This window comes from Arvicola amphibius, chromosome 2, assembly GCF_903992535.2.
Source record: "Arvicola amphibius chromosome 2, mArvAmp1.2, whole genome shotgun sequence".
Taxonomy (NCBI): domain Eukaryota; kingdom Metazoa; phylum Chordata; class Mammalia; order Rodentia; family Cricetidae; genus Arvicola; species Arvicola amphibius.
In genome coordinates, this window is record NC_052048.2 from 157,887,202 (window position 1) to 157,905,971 (window position 18,770).

The 18,770-nt window shown below is 38.0% G+C and overlaps 1 protein-coding gene across 1 annotated transcript; it reads left to right on the forward strand.

Annotated features, from left to right (window-relative positions):
* Nucleotides 1–15,370: 15,370 nt before the first annotated feature.
* Nxph1 (neurexophilin 1) lies at nucleotides 15,371–17,969 on the forward strand. Its single transcript, XM_042054568.1, has 2 exons — nucleotides 15,371–15,433; nucleotides 17,208–17,969. The coding sequence occupies exons 1-2, from the start codon at nucleotides 15,371–15,373 to the stop codon at nucleotides 17,967–17,969; spliced, it is 825 nt and encodes a 274-aa protein (XP_041910502.1).
* The last annotated feature ends 801 nt before the right edge of the window (nucleotides 17,970–18,770 follow it).

Below are 18,770 nucleotides of genomic sequence, written 5' to 3' on the forward strand. Positions count from 1 at the left end.
TGGTGAATATCCAATAGAGTACAGGGCTCAGCAGATGAATGTCTATGTGTCTTTCCCCTCTTCATTTCCTCAGCACTGTCGTGAGGTCAAGTCCAAAGCTATGTAGATCAAGACAATAGACACTATTAAGGCTTGCCTAAGCACACCACACGATATTTGCACAATGATGAAATCACCTAATCACCATCATGTTTCTCTGTCAGGAAGTGATGCATGAATTTAGTGTCAGCCTCTGACTGATAGATCAGTTCAGTGCATCCAGTAAGTAAATTTTTTTAAAAACATTAGCCTCATTTAACCAAAATGAGAACTGAAGGACACCACAAAATGACAAGTTTTAATGAGTTTATTATCAATAACATTAAAACAATTGTATATAATGCAAATTAATTGCCTGTAAAATTATATTAAGTATTCTAAATGACTTATAAGGCTATGATTTAGCACAGTACGAGATTATTCTCTCTCAAGTTACTGACAGCTTTGCTTCCTAAACTCTCAAATCAAAGGATGTACTCCCCAAATCATCTTTGATAGTTGAAAGTTGTAGAGCATAGTTATAATTATCAGTACACATCAGTGCAATACAAACTTAGGGACATTTTAGAAATTACCTAGAAGGTGTAAAGGGAAAAAACTAGAGAAAAAAAGCAGTCAAAGGATCATGTCACCCAGAGACAGATAAATGCATGATTCTTATTGAATCCTCAACCATGGTAATCATCACGAAGGTGTTTTATTTTTTCTTCCTTAGGGACTACCACAAGATCTATGTAGGGAAAAATGAACATGATGTTTTCTATTTATTATTGAAATGTCTTAGCAATAAACATACATGAGTATCTGCATACATGTAAGAGCATAGAAGACCAATCAAGTAACATGCGAGTATGTAAATTTAATTGGTGAATTTATATAAGGGGTGTAGGGAAATTACTTGAAGCTTAAATTGCATAAAAATAAAATATTACAAGAATATAGATGCAAATATTATTTTATATGCAGATTCCAATGAAGTTGAATTAATCTTTCAGGATGTCCAAAGAACCAAAAGTTACTTAGAGAAAGATGACTTAATTTATGAATGTATTTCTTGTCTAGTCAAATAAGACAAGTTTCCACATAAGGAAAAACACAAGCATCTTATCCCTTCCTTCACCTTTAGATGGGACCAGGTCATAAATATTTTTACTGAAAACAAATTGGTGGTACATTTGGGAAGTGTTACTTAACATTGAATGTATTTTGCCAGCCTTACTGCTGATGCCACAGTAATTTCATAATATATCTTAGCTTATGAAATCCTGGATTTTCTATAATTCTCCCTGGTGAGAATCAGTGACTTTTGAGGCTTGTAGAATAAAGGGAGATCAGAAGTATTCTTTTATTATTAAGACTTTCATCCAGGAGAACTGATTTCAGAATAGCAATCTCAGGGATTGTTTTATTACTATATTCATTTAGCAGGGAAATTGCTTAGTGGGTGCACTTGGTAGCACACTGATAATGTCATGTGCAGGGTCCATTGCTGGAAGAGACTGATGACCACTTTTCTCCTCTGATACTATGGATAGTACATTCCAGCACCATGCATTCTGGAAGGATAGTGCTTCTTGTTGAACACTATCTCAATTTCCCCAAATTCAATGACCTAAGTAATAATATCTTTATCAATAGAGTCTTACTAGATGTATATGGAGGGTAACTAATAGCATTGGATATTAGTGGACCGTGATGCTTGGGAGGTTCTGTGTGACCTCTTTAGCTGGAGAATTCACCAGCACTCACATGGTGGCTCCCAACTATCTAACTCCAGGCTCTGTGGTCTGATGCCCTTCCCTGGTCTCCTCAGCATGACACACGTATAACACACAGGAAAAATACCTATAGATATAATTAAAACCAAAGGCTGGGCAGTGGTGGCGCACGCCTTTAATCCCAGCACTCGGGAGGCAGAGGCAGGCGGATCTCTGTGAGTTCGAGACCAGCCTGGTCTACAAGAGCTAGTTCCAGGACAGGCTCCAAAGCCACAGAGAAACCCTGTCTCGAAAAACCAAAAAAAAAAAAAAAAAAAAAAAAAAAAAAAAAAAAAAAAAAAATTAAAACCAAAGACAAGACTTTCATCCACAAGGAGGTAAGAAGTACTAGTATAGGTTGTCTGGAGTTAATTGAGTTACAGATAGATTTGACATAGAAACAACTTCATGGAAGTGCTTTTAGTGGAAAAATTCAAAAACCTTAGTGGAGTTTTTAAATTTATATTCTTTTCTTGGGTGTAAAAGAGAAGAATACATCATATCTTTTCTTTTGACTTTCTCTTTTAAAAATAAATCTTCTGAAAAGAGATATAGTAACTTGGTGACAGATATGAAACAGTCTTCCATACACAACTTGAAGAATAATTCCTCTGCCTAACCATTTGTTTAACTGAAGACCCGTTATGATGAGTCTTGTTTGATTTTCCTCCCTCACAGTGGTCAAGGGTCATGGTTTAGAGTTAGACCTTGTTCTGTGAGGCCCAGGTATTTTTCACAGTCAAGCCCAGGGCGTCCTTAGATGATGTTGCAAATCCCTAAGTTAGTGTCCCATTGTTTCAGAATGGACAAACATTGCTAAATTTCCAGCATCCTCTCTTTCCCCAAAGTCAAGAGACTCCTAGAACAGGAGCCAGTTTCTTATCTTGATGTGACATACTGATTTAAACCCTGAAGGAGAGTGCAAACCCTGGCTTTCAATAAGGAAACCTCGGCATCATGAATAATGGGCTGGAGGCTAAGAAACCTTTACCACAGTTTTGACTCTGTCCTAAATCACTGTGGTATCTCATACAAGCTCCAAACTACAATACTCAGCTTTTCAAGTTATAAAATACTTTCAAAAGTCCCTTCAAGCTTCAAATGCTTTGTTATTCCAACAGTCATGGATTTTTCACTATGTAGCCATGAAGCAAAAAACAAAAACAAAAAAACCCTTCCTTTATTTACAATTTGTCACCATACAGAATAAAGCCAAAAAGCCTTCAAGATTCACATTTTAATATTATTTTAATCCATGCTGTTAATGGGCACTTTATAGCATCATTTAAAGCATTTTGAAACATACTCATAAATTGATTTTTTTCCTTCACATTTTAAAGTCTGATTGTACTTCTCAAGCAAATGAGCATTTGTGCAAGGAAATAAACTAGCATATGCCAAACTGCCGGCTTCAAGGAAATTATTATTCGCTAATAGAAATGTCCACTTGAAATACTGGGAAGCAAATACCTCCAGGAAGTTTGACAGACTCGTGTTGAAAGAATCTGTTCCTTTTGACTCATGTTTGCATTTCTTTCATTACTGTTTTTGGATCAAATAAGAGAAAAGCCCAAAGCGCGAACCAGCTTCCTCATTGGCCAACAGATTGCTTTTTTTCTGCCTTTCCTGCTTTTGTCGCAATAATGTTTCATGTTCATTTAGTTACTTTTGCTTCTTTCACTCATCTATCTGCATGAAGTAAAACATGCTTATGTATTTAGGAGTGTGTGTGTGTGTGTGTGTGTGTGTGTGTGTGTGTGTGTGTGTGTCTGTGAACAGCTAATAAAAGAAGAAGGCAGGAAATTGAAAGATAAAAGAGAAGTTATGCAGGAGGGTCTGTGAGGAGGAAGGGAAGGGAGAAATATTGTAATTATAATCTCAAAAACTAAAATGATTTAAAATAAACTTATTTAGGTACGGATATATGTTGAATTGACCTAGAGGGATTTCCAACACATAAACAAATATAAATATTTTGTCTTTGATGCTTTAGAAGCTATACAGACTCATAAGTGCTTCTTCAGGTGTCCATGGCTTCTAATAGCTCTTTGGGCAGCACTCTTCCTAACTGCTCTCTGCAGCTCACTGAAGACTATCTTTCTGAGATAGTATCAACCAGGAGAGGGCACAAAGTGTCCTGCTGCATCACTGTGCTAGGAACCCTTTGACCCTTAGTGACTCAGTTGTCTGATTTCCAGCACCATAAACTGAGACAGCTGTCCTGTGTCCCAGTTGCTCCCTCTAGTGGAACTTTATCCAGCTCTTTAAAGACTTGTCAGAGTGAAGAAGTTAGATGGGGGTCATACTAGAGGAAGAACATATCCTAACATCTATTCTTCTTTTATTTCTTGCATTTTAGGGTACATTAAACATAGGGCTAGAGATTTGTTGAGCTCCACCAACAAAGTATTATCTAACTGATGTCTTTAGTTTAGCCTCTCCTACTGTGGGCTCTGCTCACACCACTCTATTGATGGCCTGTTTAGTCCTTTCATAATAAAGCACACAGAAAGGAATCCTACATTATCCCTTAGCACATGGTTCTTAATTATGTGGCTTCATATGTTATGCTTTCAACAACATAGAAATATGAGGAGTTGTACAAGCTGAGTCTAGCTCAGACTACTGGAAAAACAGTAATATCAGATTCATATGTATCCATGCTTCCAAAGTTGTTTTCAGAGGTCAGGCTATAGTTATAGGTATTATGAATATTGAAAAAAATTTTAGAAATCACAGTTCAGAATTTTCCAGGGAAATAGGTTGTTCCTATTTATCCAAGATAGAATGTATGCATTCATGTATGCTTGTATATGCATATGTGTGTAATATGTATAGTCATAGAAGTGTAAATGTTCCACCATACATGTCTTCCTAGAGCTATGTTTATTAGTTTATTGGGTCCTGGTCCTGTTGGTTGGATATGCTTTGTAAAACTAACTCTTTCTCTAATGAGGCATGATCCAAGGATGCTCACTTATGTAATATCCAAAGTTTTGACAGCTCAAACCACAGGTTCTCAACCATTGGTAAATGGAGAAAATAAGGGGTACCAACTTTCTGCTGTGCTTTATTTCTTTTGGACAACGCAACCAGAACATCTTGGCTCTGAGTGCTTCATAATAAACACATCAATTGCTTCTAGGTGTATAATCCCCATGACATAATAACTCCTGCTGGGCCTACCTCTCTAAGGTTCAACCATCTCTGGATATGTTGAAAACAGGTTTCCTGTCCACAAATGATTGAACATCCTAACATGTGCAAATGCTCATTTACTATAAACTAGTAATTCCTGCTGCAGTCCATGATAGACATACCTGCTCCTTATACTTATAGACATCCCCTGACTTTAAGCAGTCGCAAACTTATCCATTTGCATCTACACAACAGGCCTTGCCATGTAGTCACTCATTCTGACTGCTGATTTAGAAAGAAGCTAACCATACATAGCATACATTTCTCCTCTATGAAAACCCAGCTTTACTGACAGGTTCTAGCCATCTTATGACTAATAAAAATTGATGCATGGTGACTTTGTATTAATGAGGAAATAGACCTCCTTATATTACTTCAAGCAGTATGTTCATTATTATAACTATGTACCTAGGGTCCATTACATGAAATACTCTATGTATATTTCATGAAGAAGACCTATTAACCATATTTCTTCTTCACGAAGAAAATACTAACCATATCTTTCAGGGTTGTTTTGTAGCTGTAGAGTTTCATACATTTATTAACAAGGACAGAACTTTTGCAATGCAAACCTGAGTAATCTGTAATATGTTATGACAGAATGGCTAAGCAGGGGTATTAACACTAATAACTATTAATTTCTCATCAATACTAATGACTGTATATCAAAACTTGTATATATGTATATTTATTGGTACAATTAATGTGGTAGAAAAGGAAACATTTCTGAAGGATGAAAAACCAACTTCTCAGCAGCCCTTCACAGCTCTCCATAAAACATGCCCTCCTCGAATGCTAAACCACTCAGAACATTTAAAAGATAATTCTTATCAAGTATTGTTCTAAACAGAATCTAAGAAAAAGCTTAATGTTGACAGTCATATGAAGAACTCCAGAGGCATTCAATTGCACATGGAATTAACATTTGCTCAGGGCAGAAGCAAATGGGGCAGTTGGTGTGCTGTGTTCGGCCTGAGCTACCCTCCGCAGGATGAGGGAATTGAACTAACACGCTCAGCCTATGCGGACTTCAACCTCATCAGAATGAAGAGATTTCTAGAGCTTGAGGGTGACATAGAGCATACTAGTGGTCCAGACAGTCTTGGTGGTACCAGTAAAGAGAAATTATGATCTCCTTTTGTCCTGCTTACACTGTAACAATATCAATAAGATCTCGATTTATGGTATTGCTCTTTTCTGAGAATTGGACAAGCTATGCAAATACCAGTTTCAGTTTGTTTAGACCCTCTGAGCAGACATGGTGTCTTTTCCAGAAGACAGGACTAGTACAGCAGTGCATGGGCTGAAAGTCTTGCTCTCAGTTTTCTCCCGGCTGATAGAACCCTACAGAGGAGTTCCTCTCACGTGCTATGTTCAGGTCACGTAGGCCTTGGACTTATGCATTTGATATGTAAATCCTGTAGCTGTGCTTATTATAGGAGAAGTGTTGTTTTTGATTTTTATTAGGAATTATCCAGGTTTTGGAAGTTTAATAACAAGACTCATAAAAATATACATGTTTAGCCCTGTGCTTGAGGCTATGAAATATGCCATATAGAACTTTTCTCTTCACAAAAATTCAATGGTCTCTATAAGTATCCTCTGAATTTTGTAACTGGGAAAAGAGACCCTAAAGTAACATTAATAACTAAATATCAGAATTTATATTTAAGCTATGATATGTCATTCAAAGTTCATTGTATTAATCAGTTTCCTGTTTCCATGATGAAAGTGTGAGAAAAATGAACTAAAAAGTTCATTTTAAAATTTTTATTGTTGCTGTTGGTTTTTTTTCTCATCGTCTCAGTCTCCAATTCCCAGCAGGCCTATTCATTGATTCTCTGGGAAGAAAGAGAATCCTAAAATCAGGAATAAGACTAAGGTAGATGTTACTCCATCCTCCAGGAAGAGAAGAAAGAAAGCCTTCCCCCTTCTTCTGCTTTTGTTCCATGCGGTCCTCCAGTCTATTGGAGGTACCCCTTACATTTGGGTATGTCTTATCCCATCACACCAGTTATTCTTCATTGTCCTCCCACACACCAGTCCAGAAGTATCCATAAGACAGACCCAGGGAGTATGCTTTCCTTATGTCTTAGCCTCCTATCAGTCCACTGATGTTTCTTTCTTTCTTTTTTTTTTTTTTACAACTTTAACCTTTAGCCTGCATTTATTTATTTATTTATTTATTTATTTATTTATTTATTTATTTATTTGCTTATTTATTTATTTTTTTCCGAGACAGGGTTTCCCTGTAGTTTCTAGAGCCTGTCCTGGAACTAGCTCTTGTAGACCAGGCTGGCCTCGAACTCAGAGATCCACCTGCCTCTGCCTCCCGAGTGCTGGGATTAAAGGTGTGCATCACCACCGCCCGGCCCCTGCCTGCATATATTTTTAACACACTGAAAACCATTTAGAGGTTTTTTTTTTTTTTTTGTCTTTGAATTTCTCCTTACTGTATATCTCTCTTTTTCTGACCACATGAGTCTCTAATTTACCAAGCAACATAGGTAGGACCAAAGCCATGGCCTTGACAGGTAGATCCAGCCCATTCCCTAGCCTTCCAGCCTCAGGGCAGAGGTACGGGCTGTAGCTATGTTTATCACCACAACTCTGTGGCGGTTCAAGGTCCCTGCCAGCAAGCAAGCTCCAACAGTGTCAAACAATAATCAAAAGCTCCATAGTCAGGACCGCCTGCTTGAAAGAGTCAGAGTTTGCCCTGGCAGGACGGCCCAGAAAGCCAGCATTTTAAAACAGTGCAACTTTTTTCCTGCTACAGCTGAAAACCGAAAAGCATGTAGTCGGCTTTTCATCAACAGTTTAAGTGTTTCATAGTAGGACCTCTTAAAAGAGCTGCAGGATTTTGCAGCTAAAGCTGAGTCAGGAAGCCTCTCTTAGATGAGAGTGCTTGCTCTAGCAAGCAGAGCCAGACCCGAGAAATTGCTGCTACCAAGAAGCCATGCTTTACTCTAATCTTTCCCAAGCTTTTTCAAGCTTTCTGTGGATTCAGTTATCCACGTGGGCACCATTCTGTAGTGATGGGAGCGGCGGGCTGCATTCCTGCCTTGCTCCCATGGTGCCCGACTAGCTTTACCCGAAATAACAACGCAAATTGTATTCTTTTAAATACTGCCTGGCCCATTATTTTCAGCCTCTTACTCACATCTTGACTAACCCATATCGAATAATCTGTGTAACACCACAAAGTGGTGTCTTACCAGGAAAGATTCAGCACATCTGTCCTGGTGGCTGCCTTCATGGCGACTGGCATCTCTCTGAGGAGAGGCACAGCGGTCTGGCTAACTTAGGAGAGGCGTGGCATCTGACTGAGCCATCTACCTCACTTCCTCCTTCCTGTTCTGTCTGCTCCACCCACCTAAGGGCTGGCCAAGGCAGTTTGTTTATTAAACAGAAGACCCTCCCACATCAGTATGTACATCTTTGTCTACTCATTAGCAAACATGCAGACAGATGTTATGTCTCACTAATCAGCGATAGGATAACTCTGAGAACTCAGATATCACGTTGAGATACTCATTTTATTTCTTTTAGATACATACCCACAAATGAAGTAAGGAAGTAGCTCGATTTGTTGTCTTAAAAATATTTTTTCATAATGGCCATTTCAATTCACAATCAGACTAATAGGTTTGTTCTTCCACATTCTCATGTGAATTACCTTATCAGATGTGAGGTGATATTGCATTATAGTTTTATTCAAAAAAGTGATATATTTTAACATAAATGTCACTAATCAATTTCCACCAGTCATAATACAGGTGTACTATATATTGCCAAAGAAGGACCTGAGGTTATAACCAAAGAAAGTCTTCGAGGGTCACATATCCCCATATCTTTGTTGTGTGACTGAAAAATGAATGTTTTTTTATTACTGAAGCAATGTATGTAAGAACATAAGCGATGTAAGAAACTTGTTGAATGGGTCTTGTATCCCAAAACATGAGTGCAATGCAGAAAGTATGTTCTGCAAACATGTTATAGTTCTTGGGAGAGCTTGGTGAAAATTAGTTTAATATTAATAGGCAAGAATATCCACCTTTTTCTGTAGACTAGTTATAAAAAAGGGTTAACAAAAGTCTTGCTAATGTAATAGACCTTGTGAGATTCAAGAATGACTGAAGTAAACTCAAATTTATGAGAAGATCATAATGAAACTAAATGAACAATTTAAGGCAAGAATGAATATCTATACCAAATGCGAGTCAGTGGCCAATGAAAACATTTTTAACCATGGGTAAACTTGCAGTTTATCTTACAGGAAACTTTTCTGTAAGATTCACACAGCACATATACTCGGAAAAAAATAAATTCTCAGGTGAGAGAAGGTAATAGGATGTCAGAACTTTTAAAATAAAGAACTTACCTTATGGGACCACTATCAAATAGTTGTTTTACCCTATGAACTTCAAAACCCAATTATTAAGTTCAAATTTCTGTGTATGTGTGCATATGGCTTAAACACAATGCAATGCTGTATGTAAGATGCTGATTATAATGCCAGGGATAAAGTGAACTAGAATTACTTGATATTTTAGAGCAGATATTCAACACATTAATCATACATATGCTATGATAAAGTTATAATCATAATGCAGGTCATTTTGCTGATTAGTTATTCGGTGATGAGCAATATTGTTTAAGCATCAAGACATCTTAGTTTTTGTTTGGCTTTCAGTATTCATGTACTTGGTGCAGTAAATACTAAAATTTCAAGGTAGACTTAGATTATTTATATTTATATTCAAGAGTAATAGATTAACAGTACAGTGATCAGGTTGATGAAAATTAAGAGACATATCATTGAATTCTTTATAAAAATAGAAATATGAATGTTTGTAGGCACTGCTTTTTCAAAAGACCAGAAACAGTTCAGGAGGGAGAGAAGTTGAGAGATAATTTATTTTATAAAACATTGCTTTTCCATAATATTATCTGCAATAGTACTTGAGCATGATGTGAAGTTCAAAACGAGAAAATATTGTAAGACTGGCCTTAAGACACATAAAGGTGGAACAGCCAAGGCAGAGCTGGTCTCAGACGTTCACACTTCATCTGCACTGGTCGTTTTCCACTCCATAGTCTCACTTAAAGTTCCTGCCTCAGATATAAATGCTTGATTTCAGAACTACTCTCTGTCTTAGAGTTTGTGTTCTCCGAGAAATACAATCTTTAAAATGTACACCCAAAGCCATGTTTTTAAAACAATTAAATGGGTGGCATACAGGCAAACATATATTCTGGACATAGGATCATTGGACAAGTGAAACTTGAAATACGACATAGCCATTAATCGTTTAGAATAGTATAATAAATTTGAAAAATGATATGGAAAATATTTCAAGAAAAACATTCTAGAACACTTCGAGTTTTGTAACTAACTAGGCAAGTACGTTGTTACTCCTTCAGATCCATGTCTCCACATTCCAATTGGATGGCAAGAATTCTGTGTAGATGCTTCAGCCATAATGCTTCTATGAGATTTAAATTATATCAGAGACTATTGCTACTATGTCACTTTTTAGAAGGTTTAAGAATATTCATTAATTTTCAGTCTTTTCTGTTTCCCTTTAGTCAATGAAAAATCTTGCTGGCCCAGACTTGGTGGCACACAGTAATTTCAACACTTCTGAGGGGGAGGAGGAATCCTGGTCACAAGTTTAAGAGCAGTCAAAGCTATGTAGTGAGATGGACTTCAACATAATGATAATTAAAATAATAAAACTGATTTATTCCTATCTATGAAATATCTGTTAAGTTCATGTCTTTTTCCTCTTGTTCTCATTCACTATTTAGTACAGGTTCTCCTAACGAATCTTGCAATTAGTCATTTCACTAGCCTCTCTTCCCTTGGGATTTTTCTCTAGCAATCTTTCTTTTATGCTTTAGTGGGTAATTCTTTTATAGTTAGTAATGTCTACATGAAAACAGAGCTAAACTAATATCAATAATTCCCTATTACTTAAAATGAAGATTAAATACATTAGCAGGCCATTCAGAATTTGGAGATGGACTACTGCCTCTCCTGTATGTTCCACCCATGTGGCTTCCAAAGTTCCTGGATTTTCGAGAAAGAAATTTTCTTGTTTCAATTCCCCCTCCCTTCCTCCCTCTCCCCTTCCCTCCCTTCCTCCCTCCCCTCTGTTCTTCCTGTTAAAAATAAAAAAATAAAAAAGTGAGTATTCTATAGTTTGATGTAGAGGTACTGATGCATCTGTATGCACACACACACACACACACACACACACACACACACACACACTGTGCAATGACCAAATCTAACTATCTAATGCATGTAGTGTCTCACTTATTTATCTCTGAATTTGATGATGGTCTTATTTCACTTGATATCATTATGTGTGGAACATAAAATTTAAACTCAGAAAGAAAGTAAATGTTAGTTTCTGGAGAAGTGGGGGATAGAAAGAGTGAGGAGAGAAGATACTTCTCAAAGGAAAGGCAGTTACATAGACATGGTAGGGAACTATATCCCATGTCTACCACTGACATATCCATTCCGGACTTCGTGATTTTCCTCCATTATGTTCCAAATGTTTGGAAGAATTTCTCTGGACCACTCTCTACAAGACAAAAATCAAGATGATTTTATTCAGATTTTAGGATCATTTCCTCTGATATACCCTCACTGCTTTTTTTGGTGGTAAGGGAGTTTTCAAGACAGGGCTTCTCTGTGTAACAGCCCTGGCTGTCCTTAAACTCACTTTGTAGACCAGGCTGTCCTCGAGTTGACAGAGATCTGCCGGCCTCTATCTACCGAGTGCTGGGATTAAAGGTGTTTGCCACCACCGCCTGGTTACCTTTCTCTTCAGATCATGCAAATCTTTGACCTTTTACTGTCACTGCTTTTAAACTTTGTGACTTTAAGAACATTACTTAGGCTACAGGTAGCATTTCAGCATGATTCATTAAACTGACCCCCAGATTAGACTGTGAACCCCTTGAGATAAAGAACCATGCATGCACCATTTACCTCTGATTTTCTCTATTCCATGTCTTTTTAAAAGTCTCATTCCATAGTTTATAAATTTCTAAAACAAAAGTAATCAAGGTTGTTAATACTGAAAAGATCAAGGGACCCACTGATGAGGCTCTTTTTTGGCCTTTCATTATTGGTACTGTCCTGTAGAGATTGGCCTGTTCTCCACTAGTAGGGGGAAGGAGTAGGAGTGGTAACATGAAGATGCTGCTGACAATTACAGCTGAAGATGCTTTGGTTTGGAAGCCACATTCAGGGTTTTCTTTGTTGTCAGCACTGCTCAAGGCTTTGTACCCCACTGCCTAGGGCAAAAGCATTTGTTGCTTTTAGCGCTTGAGCTGTTTAATAGCCACACTTACACTTCTTCTTTGTTACATGGAGTTTTACTGCCTACTTAGTTTGTCATCGGCACTTGAAAAAGTATATGCACTTTTCCGTTCTGAAAGCTATTTCACCAGATATTTTCATTAACTTCTAATATATGTTCTCAAGTTTGCTAAGATATATATCAAAGTATTTTTATTTTAGTGATCATGTTTATTATAGGGGCTGTTTTTAAAACAGATTTGTGAGTACTTAATACTGTTGTGTTGGCTAGCAGTACGATGCTGCCCAGCAATTTCTAGTGTTAACTTTGTTCTTATATGAAACTTTTGGCATATGTCTTGCTCATCCCCTCTCACTTTTAGTGTGAAAATTTTTAATTGTTTATGTTTACAATTCTGCTAAAGACAGATTTTCTGAAAAAGTTTGGTTGCTTGCAAATACCATTCCAAGTTATCCATCATCTCTCATCTTCATAAGCCACTTGGCAGATTTTAGAGGTACAAGTGTGATGATTACGGGTAGTGGCACTGGTGTTGAACATTCAACATGTTCCGGAGACTTTCTTTGATACTTTAAATGGAATGTCCTCTGTAATCCCACCATCCCTGGGACAGACATGGCTAATATCTCCTAGTCTCTAGAAAAAAAAAATTAGTTTCTACACAATAAATAAGTTTTGCACATAACACAGTTCTCAAGGATCAGACCCTAGTCTGAAATTCAGGTAGTCTACTCTAAAGTCCACATTCATAACCACTATGGCTATGGAGAAAACAATTCAGAGCTAAACGATGGACATTCTGACTGAAAATCTGAGGTTCGTTTATCTATTAGAATTATAGCATCTTCTGGATACAGTGGTTCTTCCTTTTTTAAATCATATGCCTCAGTTTTACAATTTTCCCCTGTCCTCTCCACCTGCTGCTGAGAAGGTGCACATTCAATGTTTTCCTCCTTCCACCTTGGCACAGTTTCACCACTGCTTTGTTCACAAGTGCATGGCAGAAGTATCCCGTTACAGTTCTTCGTTGATTCTGAGCGGAAGTACTGTAAAAGCCATTCTGTGTATGCCTGAATTTATTCTCACTAGCCAAACAATGGGAACACATCTAACTCTAAGAAAAAGAATCAAAGAAAAGTACATACACTTATGTCTTTTCTCCTAAAGAACAAATATTAGGATTGTAGGAAAATGATACTTATATAGTTAGGAAAGTACATATTTGGATATATAACCACAAAATAAATTTTATTGAAATGTAAAAAGCAAATACTCGTTAAAAGTATTCTAATAAGCCAGTTCAACACTTGGGCTAAGTCCTGATCCCACTGCCAGCCCCCACCCCATCCACAAACGTAGCAACGTCACTGCCACTTCCCACATTCAGAGGGCCTAGTCTGGTGCTGTATAGGATCCCTAGCTGTCAGTGCATGAGCTTGCACCAGCTCCGGTCAGCTGTCTCTGTGGTTTTTCCAATCCTTATCTTTACTCCACTTTGGTCATATGATTCTGCCTCCCTCTCTTCAACTGAGCTCCATGATCTCAGCCCAGTGCTTAGCTGTGGATCACTGTATTTGCTTCCAACAGTACTTTTTCCTATGGTGGGATACATTTCTCAGCCTTGACCCGGGGGGGGGGCTGGTGGAGTGGGGGGAGGGCCTTGGTCCTGTCCAACATGGTATGCCAGACTTTGATGACCACCCAAGGGAGGCCATACCCCCTCAGAGGAGTGAGTGGGGAGTGGGGTGGGGAATGGGAGAATGGGGGAATGGGGGAATGGGGACGGAGGGAGAACTGGGGTTAGTAGATAAAATGAAAAGAAATTTAAAAAGTATTCTAAAACCAATGGATCAGTACTAGACTTACCAAATAGTGTTAGATTTTTAGATACAATATAGCTTATAATAGCTACCTTGTGTCATACCATAGTAAAATGCTCTTTTTTCTACCTTTATTTCCCCCCTTTTTTCCCATTCCTGGGTACTGAATCCAGGGTCCTGCACATGCTGGCAAGTGCTCTATCACTGAGTATATATCTTCAACCTAAAAAAGTAGTTTTGAAATGTTTTTAATCTATGGAATTCTTAAAATATCTTTCACTGCTTCTACTATTTTGTAATTATGTGGGATAATATTAACTCTGAAACTATCATGATTACTACTTTATATGAGATACCAAAAATTGGCTTATAGCAGATTGACATTGAAATCAGGCAAAGGGGATAGTTGAGAAATTAATTTAATACTTATTCTGTATACATTCCTATGTCTAATTCCCCCTCCCTCAAATAATATTCATTTTTTAGGTTATAATATTTAGTCCATGCTAAAAGTATTATTTGCCTTAAAACCCTTGCTGTATGTTTCTTGAAAATGATCCATTCTTGAATAATGATAGGAAAGTGTAGACAGGAAAAGTTTGGGTGGATAGAGGGAATATAGAAATCAAAGCAAGGGCAGAGAGAAAGGAAAGAAGAATACTTAGACTTAAAAAGAAGTTGGTAGCAAAGACATCCTTCTCCCAATTCTCAACATTCCATCTGAGATGGAAGTGGTCTATTTGAGCCTTCTCTGAAGACATGAGGTTCTTGCTTTGTTTTTGTATGTGACAAGTTAGAAGTCTGAAGAATTACAGAGAACATGAGCCTGGACTTTGCTGTGGTTAGGTGTGCCCATGAAGACACTATTTTCTGCCTCTTCCTTCTATGTCAAATCATGTTCTAGATTATGGTTCTGTGCAGTTTTCTGTCCTCTAGTAAAATGATCTTTGATCCTTTACATATGTAGAGGTTGGCGTGGCTATTGCCTCAGAGATGGCAAGCAGATACAACAGGATATGGACTCTCAGCTTGAAATGTGTTTTTAATTTGTGTTAGCCTTTCCAGTGTTTTAGTGTGTAAAAATCACATTTTCATCTTGGATGTAAAAGGGTTAAATGGAAATCAGTATAGTATTTCTTAAGACCAGCAGTTTTTCAAATAGAGCAACTTTATCTGCTATTTCTGAGACTGGCCCACATCAGTAATGTCTTAGGAGATGATAGAGCTGGGAACATATACTAGTAAGTCTGCTCCTAAGCTTTATGCACTTCAGGAGTTGGTAAAGACTCTTCCTATTATAAACATCTGATAGAAGAATATTTTCAGTAGACATTTGTGTCATAACAAGAGGCCTACAATGATAAATCTACAGAAATAGGTGGACATAGTCTAGAACATGGCACTAAATCCCAATGAGCCTCATTTAAGAGAGATCTTTGACAAGTACCTTTTAACCAGGGAACTTTTATATAAAAGCTGGTGAGACCTAAGAGATTGATATATAATATAATTGGACTCATGTTTGAGAAAGAACTTAGGGTTCTTAACTTAGTATTGGTTTATCAGAAACCTGACTAAAGAATTCTATTGGGAAACTTAGCTTTTCAATGGCTATCCAGGGATATTTCTTCAGCAACCTCAGTCAAAAGAGTCAGTCCATGTGGTCAATGGACTATGTTGGCTGTTGGTCCTTGTGCATTTTGGGTTGTATTTACAGGTTGGGTTTCATTCATGCCCTGTGTTTGTATTTGTATTTGTATTATTTATATTTTGATAACTAATTCTTGCCTGAAGACCAGAGGCAAAGCTAAAGCCACTAGAGGTCAGGCAATGGTGACAAACACTTTTAATCCCAGGATTTGGGAGACAGAGACAAATAGATCTCTGTGAGTTCAAGACCACCCTGGACTCCACAAAATCAAATCCAGAAACAAATCCAGGAGGTGGTTGCTCACACCTTTAATCCCTAACCTTGGGAGTCACACGCCATTATTCCCAGCACTAGAGGGAATATATAATGAGAGGAGAGAGAAGCATAGACTGCTTAGTTTATGGTCACCCAGCCTTGGTAGAGATAAGACTTCTCTAGTAACTTGGCTGCCTTGCTTTTCTGGCTTTCAGGTTGAAGACCAATTTCTGTCTCTGAGGTTTTTGTTTTGTTGTGTTTTGTTTTTTTTCATTTTTGTTTTAATTCGTGCTACAGTGCCCCATGCCAAAATGACCAATTTTTTCTGTGAAACCCTTGGGGTACTGGTTCTTTTGAACCCCTAGGTTCGTTGAGGAACTAATTGTTTCTAAGAGGTGAGGTGGAATCTCAAAGAATGCCATCCGAATGTGACTCCTACAACCCACTTGAAGTGACCTTCTGACAACTTTGTGTTCTTTTTGCAGATTTTCAAATGTCTACATGCTAGTGAATGCTAGATGTTATAACTCTTTCCTTAAACAACAGTTGAAGTCTTAAAAGTATAGAAAACTTATCCTGTATTGTGATTGGTGAAATCAGGACTTTTTCTCTTTGAGTGTGTTGAAAAATAAAAACATGCCACATTCTCTTTATAAAACTATTTTTATCTCTAATATTGTATTGACATAAGTTATCAAAGTACATAGGATACCAGCTGACCTATTTATGTGAGTTATCTAGCTTTAGAGCTTATGGGGATTCTGAACTGCAAAAGTACATAATGATTATAAAAATTTACTTCAAAAATGGGTTTAGTGATGAGACATTATTTACTTTAGTTTATATTTGAATTCAATTTGGCTTGCTCACGCTGGGAAGTCTTTTCCTCCTTTAGTCAATGTTCTATATGGATCTTCAGGTCATGCTTGGTGGTTTTTATACACTCACACCTCCCCTTTCCCACTGCTGAATAAAAACAGAAGGGGGATTTTTATCAGTTAATCAGCAGTGGCCGGATACTGGGGGCAATGACAACAACAAAAGTCATTTTATTCTGAGCCTCCCAGCAAGGGTTAGAACGGATGTATTGTGTATTCTTAGATGTGGAGTTGTAATTAAACACACATCTTTTAAATTCTCTTCTCAGGTCACGTGTGCCAACTTAACAAATGGTGGAAAATCGGAACTTCTGAAGTCGGGAAGCAGCAAATCCACACTAAAGCACATATGGACAGAAAGTAGCAAAGACTTGTCTATCAGTCGCCTGCTCTCACAGACTTTCCGTGGTAAAGAAAACGACACAGATTTGGACCTGCGCTATGACACCCCAGAACCTTATTCCGAGCAAGACCTCTGGGACTGGCTGAGGAACTCCACAGACCTTCAGGAGCCTCGGCCCAGGGCCAAAAGACGGCCCATTGTTAAGACCGGCAAGTTTAAGAAAATGTTTGGATGGGGTGATTTTCATTCCAACATCAAAACAGTGAAGCTAAACCTGTTGATAACTGGGAAAATTGTAGATCATGGCAATGGAACGTTTAGTGTTTATTTCAGGCATAATTCCACTGGTCAAGGGAATGTATCTGTCAGCTTGGTGCCCCCAACAAAAATCGTGGAATTCGACTTGGCACAACAAACCGTGATTGATGCCAAAGATTCTAAGTCCTTCAACTGTCGCATTGAATATGAAAAGGTTGACAAGGCTACCAAGAACACACTCTGCAACTATGACCCTTCAAAAACCTGTTACCAGGAGCAGACCCAAAGTCACGTGTCCTGGCTCTGCTCTAAACCCTTCAAGGTGATCTGCATTTACATTTCCTTTTATAGTACAGACTATAAACTAGTACAGAAAGTGTGCCCCGACTACAACTACCACAGTGACACACCTTATTTTCCCTCAGGATGAGGATGAACAGGGCGTGAGACTGAAGCCTGAGGAATTAGAGGTCACAGGACAGGGCTGTTACCTCAAGGAAGAAGGTCCCATCTGTTGCCTGGAATGTGTCTACACTGCTGCTCTTGTTGACTGGTGCAAACATGCTAGTGGAAAACAGTTGCTGTAACCTCTGCCCAGTCAGCTGCATCTCAGCATACTTGTAAATCATCGTAGATCTCAAAGTCTCACCTGAAGACATTCTGTCACCTGTAGAGGCACATGAGCACCACCGTTGCACACCTCAGCTTGCATCTATCATGGTTCCCTTTGAGAGGGCTTTCATTGTCTGACTCATGATGGTACAGGATAAACTATGATCAAACACAGAGAATTAACTAGACAGAGGAAGTGTCTGACACGATGTTATGGAAATCTCTTTTAAGGTCTTGAGTCCATGCTAATCAATAGTCCCCATTCATGCATTCCTACTGCTTGGAGTAGCTGTGCTGGTGAATACTACTGTAGGAGTTATATGCTTGTTAAATGGAAAAAATGTGTCTTTAGAGATCAGTATTCTTTATTTTATGAACACAACAAAGTGTAGTAACTTTTCCCCAGCATACAGTAGGCACATTCAAGGTGATACAGGATGGCTTTTCTTTCTATGGAGGGAGGAGCCCATTCTCAGTAAAGATGAGCAAACATTTGGAATTTACATGTGGGCAGACACTGGGATTACAGCTTTTCTCGCCTATCACCGGACCATTGCAATGTTGAGATCAACTAAGACTGCTTAACACAAGTTCTGATCATTATATAAGAAGGGAAATG